At 43.4% G+C, this 8,480-nt stretch overlaps 1 protein-coding gene across 1 annotated transcript; it reads left to right on the top strand.

Annotated features, from left to right (window-relative positions):
* The first annotated feature begins 6 nt into the window (after nt 1-6).
* FAM110C (family with sequence similarity 110 member C) lies at nt 7-8,240 on the top strand. Its single transcript, XM_010707885.2, has 2 exons — nt 7-1,177; nt 4,425-8,240. Exon 1 carries the CDS (start codon nt 37-39, stop codon nt 1,135-1,137), a length of 1,101 nt encoding a protein of 366 aa, XP_010706187.2. The 5' UTR covers nt 7-36; the 3' UTR covers nt 1,138-1,177; nt 4,425-8,240.
* Nucleotides 8,241-8,480: the final 240 nt, after the last annotated feature.

The raw sequence follows: 8,480 nt of genomic DNA, 5'->3' as shown, positions 1-8,480 counted from the left end.
GGGACTGGAAGCGGGAGCCGCGGAGCTGAAGCTGCTATGCCCACTGAAATCAGCCGGGCCGTGAAAATGCACGCCATCTCCGACCTGCACTCGTCTTTCAGCGTGCGGCTGCTCAACAAGGGGCCGGAGTACCTCCGCCGGCAACTGGGGGCCGGCACCCCCGGCCGGAGGAGCGCGGCGGAGAGGCTGGCAGCCGATAAGGCCAAGTATGTGAAAAGTCAGCAGGTAATCAGCACCAAGCAGGAGCCCGTCATCGTGCTCAGCTCGGCCTCGGAGTGCAGCAGCGAGAGCTGCTCGGTGGAGAGCACCAAAACGAGCAGGGATTTGGGCAGAGGGAAGGGCGCGAAGCCGCTGGAGCGGGCGAAGGCGGGGTGCGCGTGGCGGGGCCCCCTGCAGCACGGCCCCCCCATCGCCCGGCGCAGCACCCCCAGGAGGCAGGGCCGGCCCGACTCCCTGGTGATCTACCGCCAGAAGTGCGAGCTGGGGAGAGGGCAGAGCCAGGACGGCTCGCGAAGCAGCGTGGTGAGGAGGTTCTTCCAGGGGCCTGGCAAGGAGAAGCAGTTGGCTTCCTCTGGGGTGCCCAGAGTCATTATGGAGGACGGCACGGCCGCCGAGTGCAAAGAGCCTCACCCGGCTGAACTTGCTGTCTCTGAGACCGGTGGCTGTGGAGCTGAGCAAGCCGTCACGGTGAACACCGAAGAGCCAGGCGTTTGTACAACAGAACGTGAGAAGCCTTCTACATTGCCTGCACCTCCTGAAGAGGTCAAGGAGGTGAAGAGGAGAGGTCTCCATCGCTCTCAGTCGGACATCAGCTCTCGCTACTCCAAATCTTTCTCTGAGTTTGACACGTTCTTCAAGTTCTGTGGCCTGGAACAGGAGGTCATTGAGGATTTGGGGAGAGAGAACTTCTCGGTGGTATCCGACAACGTCTCCTTCAAGATCCGCAGCATCAGTGTGGCCACATCCGAGAGTGATTTCACACGGCATAGCGGGGACGAGGGGCTGCTGGAGGACGAGCTCACGGAGCAGGTCCCCAGCAGCACCTCGGTTATCGAGCGCAACGCCCGCATCATCAAGTGGCTGTACACCTGTAAGAAAGCCAAGGAGAGCAGCAAGGCAATCCAGGAACTGGCGTGAAGGCTACCTGCAGCGTGTGCTGCAGCCTGGCAAATGCAAGGTGTGTGCAGAACCTTGTCCTGCTTGCTGATTTATGTATTTCTCCTTCCTCTTTAGCAAGCAGTAGACTTTGCATAGTTTCTTTAAATCTTTTTATGAAAGGTGACAGGCACCTTTATTTTGTATGGTAGTTGACGTAGTGCTGTGTTTTTCAAAGCAGAAATCTGGGGCACTGCAAAGAACAAGTGCAAACAAATAAATGAGTACAGCTTGCCAGAGTGCAGTCAGACCCCCTACAAGAAATCAAAGCACCAGTGTCTATGAGGGATGTCTGCTCACTGCCTGCTTTGTAAATAGCCTGGTTTCTACAATTTCTGCTATATTAAGTGCTAAGAAAAAACTTAGAAAAGTATTCAACCCATAATTACAGTAGCTTAGATAACAGACTGAACTGAAACTACTAATGATTAGGAGTACGTTGTATTTATACAGTACTTCTGAAGCTTTCTTGTTGCTTTCTCTCGTTCTCTCCCTGTTCCCCTCTGTTACCTAAACATAGGCATCCCCAATTGTCAAGTATTGAAGCTGAGCCATTAGCACTGCTACCAGCCTTATTTCCCTCACAGCTTGCTGTTGTTGGGACCATAATAGTTTGCTCCAGGTGATCCCCTAGCCAGTGTTATCTGTTCTGTTTTTGTGAAGTGGGTTCTGCCATACGGCGTGGTCCCAGTGGCTAGAAATTAGTTGTGTGGTTTGTCATGTGTAGAGAGATACCTCACTGTGTTATACCAAGATAAACAATACAAATGTGTGGCATCTAGTTACAAAAACAATCCGTTCCATACAGAAGGAGAGCAAATTTAGCACTGGTGAAATCTTATATCCTGACTTTAACAAAAGCTGTACTTATTTTGTGTCTGATCTCCTCAAAAGTACTATCCCTGAGGCCTTTGGTACTGATGGTTTCATAGATACAGTATTTTGTTGAAGACCTTAGTATGTAAGTACCACAGCTCACAGTGAGGTCCTTAAAAATTGCATGAACAGTTCTTGATGTGAAGGATTACGTATATATGTTCTGACAGTTTGTAATTGGTGCGTGAGAAGAACATCATTTGGTGCAGGTACAGCGGTCGATAGTGGGCCCTGTGAATGTGGAGAAACGTAATGCTTGAGCCTTTCTGTTATGTGGGTGTGGGGCTGTCGCTTCCAATACTTTTTTATCTGTGTAATGCAAAAATCAATTCACTTGCTTAAAATTGTTTTAATCATGTGAAATTTGGATAATTTAAAAAATGGCTTTCCACAAGAAGACATTTATGTCTTATGAGTAGAGGGGGGAGGAAGGGAGAGACTTTTTTCACACAAATATTTCAAGTATTTCAAGCCATTATAGATAAGTGTTGTTATGTGATAGATCCATTCCCAAATTGTACCAGAGAGAAGAAGAGACTCTCCTGACCATTTGTCTATATCCTTCTATGATAAAAGACAAGGGAGACACACACAAAAAAATGGTGCAGGTGGCCAGCTGAGAACCTTGCTGAGAATGGAAGGCAGAGCTTGCTCAGTTCCACTAAAAGGAGGAGCCTCATAAAAAACAAAAACAAAACCAAAACCACCACAGTTCCAACTAAAGCAAAATAGAAGCCTGTTAGTTCCCATGTGGGTTTGCCAGGGTTAGGCTGCAGGGCCAGCACCTCTGCAGGGCACCAGAGGACACCTCAGCTCGCTGAGGAAGGTGTATTTGGGCCTTCTGCCATCCACGTGCATGGTGCTGAGCGTGTCCAGTGCTATTGAGAGGGTGATGCTAGGGACTGCTCCAAAGAACACGCAAGCTATAGAGGCCAAGGGCTTCAGAGACAGGTGCTTCACCAGGGCAAAGGCAGGGCAAGAAGGGGAAAGCTCTTTTGCAGAAGCTCACACATGCTCAGTCGATGTGTTTTTGAACATCAAAGACAAAATGACCATTCAGAAAGAATGCTACTCATAGCCCATAGCCTAGCAGTATGGTGAAAAGACTCCATGAAATTCATGTTGCATATGTGGTCATTCTGCAGTAACTTTATTATCCAAAAATGACATGTGTTAGGATTGTTTTTCCTTTAAGTGTTCTGCACCCCTAGAAAAAGTGCAGTCTCCCATTTAAATTGAAATCAGAGTAGAGCACAAGGGAATGCTTTGCACTGGCAGCAATTTTCTTTGGCATCGAAATTTGGCAGTCTAGGAAACACTTATCCACAATGTCCATATTATAAACTTGATTTCATACATACTAGGACTCACTCAGCTGATACACCTCAGTAGTGAGGCTACGATTGTTTCCAGGGTAATTTCTAAAAACTGAGAAAGTGCTTCAATTTAGGCCACAGCACAGAAGTTCAGAGAAGTCAACTGAAAGTGCCAGTGCGCAGCACCCAGAGTAAAGGATAGGAGTCATCAGGTTACCGTAAGTTAAATATTATGGTCACCAGGCAGAATTTAAGCTGAGAGTGGTTATCACCACATGCTCTCATGTTCAGTTCTGTAGTTATGGAATCTATGTTAATGTATACCCAAATGTTCATCTTTTCCTTCAACTCTACACTTTCTCTGGTAAAACAGCACCAAGTTAAGTAACCTACATCTTTTCTTTATATTCATATATTTGACTTTGTAGCTCTGAGACACATTCTTGAAGGCACCTCTTTTTTTTTTCACAGAGGCTTGAAAATTGTTTCACCTTCTTTGGAAATAGAAGCAAAAGCCTCTTTTTATTACGTGTAAAATACCTTCTGAGAAGAACATAGCTTTTATGCGCTGGTGATCATCTCATTCATATTTTACATTCTCTTTTAATTTTTCATGAGCTCTCCGGGGCCTTGTGGGAACGGTGTGTAAATAGAGCTACTTGAAGGATCAGATTACCTGACACATCTCATCAGAGTGATGAGTGTGGAAACTAAGTGTGGTCTTCAAAACACAGAAGTCCTCTGTGAGATGGGCATTGGTATTTCACAATAAAATGTTGCCTGAATTCACCGCTGCAGTTCAATACTGCTGGCTTCTCTTGCTGTCAGCCCTGCCCAACTCCAAGAAAGGGATTCACTCGGCATTCTCCTTCCTGGCTTGAATCAGGGTTATTCAGCCTTCAGTTTCAGCAGTATTCTTACAAGAATGTTCATTGTTCAAGTGGAGATCTCACGGAAAGGGAACTTACTGCATTGGCAATAGCTATAAGCAGCTGAACAAAAGCCTTAGAATATCACCTAATGCTTGTTTGATATGATAATTAATAAATTACACTTGTTTTTTTTCTCTTTCATCAGAATCCTTGACTTGGAAATTGAACAAGACCAAACACAGAAAGAAACTTTTCCTTCATCTGGCTCATGACTACTTTGTCAAAGTTCAGTATTCTTGCCTTTTTCCCTTGTCCTCATCCCCTGGCAGCCTCACTCACGTCACAAGCACAGAGATATCCAAGAGAGTGATGACAACTGGAGATCGTGAACTGTGCTGCAGCGAGGCAGCAGGAAATGAAAAGTCCCGGGATCACAACGCGTGCCATTAACAGGGATATCCAGCATCAGGTCACTGCCCCAGGATGTCACTCCAGGCTGTGGCAGAAGGTTCATATCATGTGCCCATCTCTTTCCAGTAATGTTTGTGAGTAGGGATGGGAGGAGAAAGTAGGAATGAAGTGCCTGGACAAGATGCCTGGACAAGGCATTACCCATGGCAAGCTGGCTAAGCTGGCTCCACCCAGCTTTTCAAAGGCCCAGTCCCATGAGGGCTTTTTGACAGGGGCTCATCCTGGCATCATTAAATGTTTCCCTGGCTGGTGAGGACTAACTGTGGAGGCTTTATCTGGGAGATTTGGCAAACACATTGTAAGCTAAATCTCTGTCGAGCCTCTCCTTCTCTAATGATATTCAAGCCACATTTTACTGCTTTGTGTCTATCTAGTTTGCTCTGTCTTATACCGTGCTCAAACAATGGGGAGGAATAGCTTTTAAAACACTGTCCAAAATCTTTTAAACAGCACAGTTCCAAGAAACAGGTAATAAAAAAATAGGGTTGCCTTGCTGCGCAGTGGTCTAATTCACATTTATGCAGGCTCTTCCACTGTGCTTGCAACATCTCTGACTACCGGAGAGGGCTTCATTACAATTCAGTTCATGGCTAAGTACCTTGCATTTTATGCACCATAAGTGAGCAGTTGGCTCGTAGAATTGTATTGGGAAACTATACCAGGCTATGCAAGATCAAAATTCCCTAGTGTGGGTCTAGAGTGATGTTGTGCTTAGGATGGACAGGCCGACATCCCTGCACCATGGGCCAGAGGACCTGTTAGGTGCTGTGCCAGATTTATGTCCAACTGGGATAAGATCTAGTGTACACAGCAACTCGCTCAATATTATCAGTAGAATGCTTCATTTAAACTGGCCAAATGAAACATGCTTCAAACGTACTTTGGATAACTCACGTAGTGAGTGGGACCTCTACAATAACTTACGGGCCTAACTGGCCATGCCGCAGGTACCTCAGTCTGTCATTACTTACTAGAGAGCGTCTGAGACCAAAGTATTTCTTCGGATGTTAAAAAATACACAAAAAGATGTGAAATAAACAAAACAATCAAAGACATTCCTTTTTTGATCATATCAAGGCCAACTAGCGACAGCTGTGTATCTAGGATTCCAGCTGGGCCTCCTGCAGAGGTTAGGCTTGAGCTCTGTGTTGCCATGGGCCTGGCTTTCTGCTTACAGTGTTGGCCTTCAGCTAGCCCTCAGACCTGGGATGTGGGAAGTCCAGAAAAAGGAGCTTTCATTCTCCACATTCCTGCTTGGTCACACAGACCTCTTTGGGCCTCTTCTGGCTCAAAACAGCCGCCAAGTGGAAACAGGGCTCAAATGAGCACTTGGGCTGCATTTTTAAAGTGTTTGTTTCTCTTGATAAATAAACCTATTGGAGTGGAAAGGGCAAAGTAGAGTAGTGGCACTCCTAGAAAACACCTATCGTGGGAGGCCAGTTTCCCGTTGGAACATATACAGATGTGGCATGCTGACAGAGTTGCCCTTGAAGCACTCATTGAGTGCTGCAGTTGGAAGCAGTTAAATTCATGGCAAGATGGCCGGGTTGCATTTCCATATGTCTAAAATATGCTTGTCAGTCACTGGAAGGGTAGTTTGCAATTTCAGCAACTGTTTGAGAATGCAGGGCATTTGCTTCATTTTCTAGTGTCACATATTAAGGTCTACGTGTCTGAAATTGTCTAGGTAGGTAGATAACACTTCCCGATAAAATAATTGTTGAACCTGTTTCAAAGTTAAGAGAAAACCAAATAGTTTGCATGAGTGAACCTCTGCCAACTTAGAGGGAAGCTTGTACGTGGAGAAATCTTTGTTAAATAATGAAAATTCCATGTGCATTTATTACATTTTTTCAACAGGATAATTCTTAGAAAACTACAACTCAAGATGCTGCTAATATGATTTATGCAACTAAGGTGCAGTTTTTAAAGGTACAAAGACTTGGTTTATTAGTCAGGAACACAACCTACTGTATCTGTTGTTTTCATGCTCACTGTGTGAGGTACTGTACCATACAAGTATTTAAGTGCTTTTCTCAGAGGCTGATGACTACTTTTCTTTGCAAATATGAATTGACTGCAGACGGTTCAGAGTCCACAAGAAGTTGTTTGTGTTACAAGTCAGTGCTCCACTATGATACCAGATAATTGTTTTGTTTTGTATCTGGGGAAGATTTTTTGTTCTGTTTTCAAACTTCCATTTGTTTTGGCTTTTTAAGTTGAGCAGCTTTAAACTTTCAAGTTAAGATGATAATGCTAGGGGAAAAAGAAAGAAAGATGCATTGGTGGTATGTTTTCAGTGGTAGAAAGGAATATGTTTAATTGACTTGAAAGTAATGAACACCAGCCTTTGTTAAAAACACTGAACATTTTATGACAGAGACTATTGAAACCAGAACTAGAATATTTTTAATTCCCTTTTATTATCTTTTTCAACAGTTTAACATGATTGTGGTGACATTCTGCACTGATGTATGACAGAATTTCCCTGACTTTGTTCAAGTTTTGATAGGAGCCCTGAATGCTCAAGGTATCATCAAGATATGGACCTAAGATCATCCCCTGATAAACTTTATATTCATTTGTTTAAAAATATCTTCTGGGTAAGCTGATAACCTACTTTTCCCAGTATGCCAGGAAAGGCAGTAGATGACAATCCTTTTTCTGTATGGATGGATGATTTGGTGCATATTCCAAAGCTCAGTACTTCACTCAGCTCCTCTTATTGTTACACACTATGGCTTTTCCTTTCTTCTGTTGGGTGCTTCAGTCATATCTCTCAAAATAAGAAAAGTTTACTAGTGTTAGTCACTGCCTGTCTTTCCCCAAAAGATGTTCTCGAGGTGCTTTTACTACTTCATCAAAAAGACTTGACTTGGAAAAGATGTTTTTTTTTCAGCTTTAGTGCTAAATTGAGGTTAGAACAGGCTGTTGAGGTAAAGCAGACACTTCAGCAATGGAATTGGATTTCCATTCTTTTGGGAAACCTCAGAGTGAGGCAGAGAGCAAAGACAAGTCATAAATTGAATGATTTTGTTGAACTATGTAAACTAAGATAGTCAAACGGAGTTTTACACCCAAGTGTTTCAAAGTGCTCCAACCCCGTGACATGGGGCAATGTCTGCAGCTGTAACATAACATGTGAAAGGTACAAAGTCCAATTTTTATTGCCTACAAGCTATTATTTGCAATAAAGACATAGAGACTGTAAGCCTTGCAATATATTGTAAATATTACTGTACAGAAATTTATGAGTTACAAATAAAGATTGTTCTATAATATGCATATTACTTTTCTAAAGGAGGTAAATCCTTGTGTTTGGTGAAATCAGACAAGCATACATCGATGGGCGTTAAGCAGAAACTTTCTCCAGGAAGAAGGCTGTCCTGTCGTTGCTTCCTGTGAAGTTTCTTACATCTTCTTTTGAAGCCTGTAAAATGGAGTACTGGTCAGATCTGCTATGCAGCTTTCTAAGTTGTTGTATTTATATATCCATATAAAAAGATGTGTTTACTACTGAGTGCATACAAATAAAAATATGACACTGAGAGTTAATGTTTTTTTTCTTGAAAAAGTACCCTTTTACTTTTCTATTTCTATTACTGTCATTTAAATCTAGAATCCCATTGCCCAATTACTTTCTCTGAGTAAAACTGCAATGTACTGGCCTTACCCAGACCCCTGGATGAAAGCTTTTTAGTAAATTTGAAATATATGAGACCAGTGTTGTTTCACAGTATTTTAATATTTTCATTCCAGAATACAGCTGAGAAGGTGCTCAGTTCATTTC

Source organism: Meleagris gallopavo, chromosome 2 (assembly GCF_000146605.3).
Source record: "Meleagris gallopavo isolate NT-WF06-2002-E0010 breed Aviagen turkey brand Nicholas breeding stock chromosome 2, Turkey_5.1, whole genome shotgun sequence".
NCBI classification, from domain to species: domain Eukaryota; kingdom Metazoa; phylum Chordata; class Aves; order Galliformes; family Phasianidae; genus Meleagris; species Meleagris gallopavo.
This window is presented reverse-complemented; position numbering and strand designations above follow the sequence as displayed.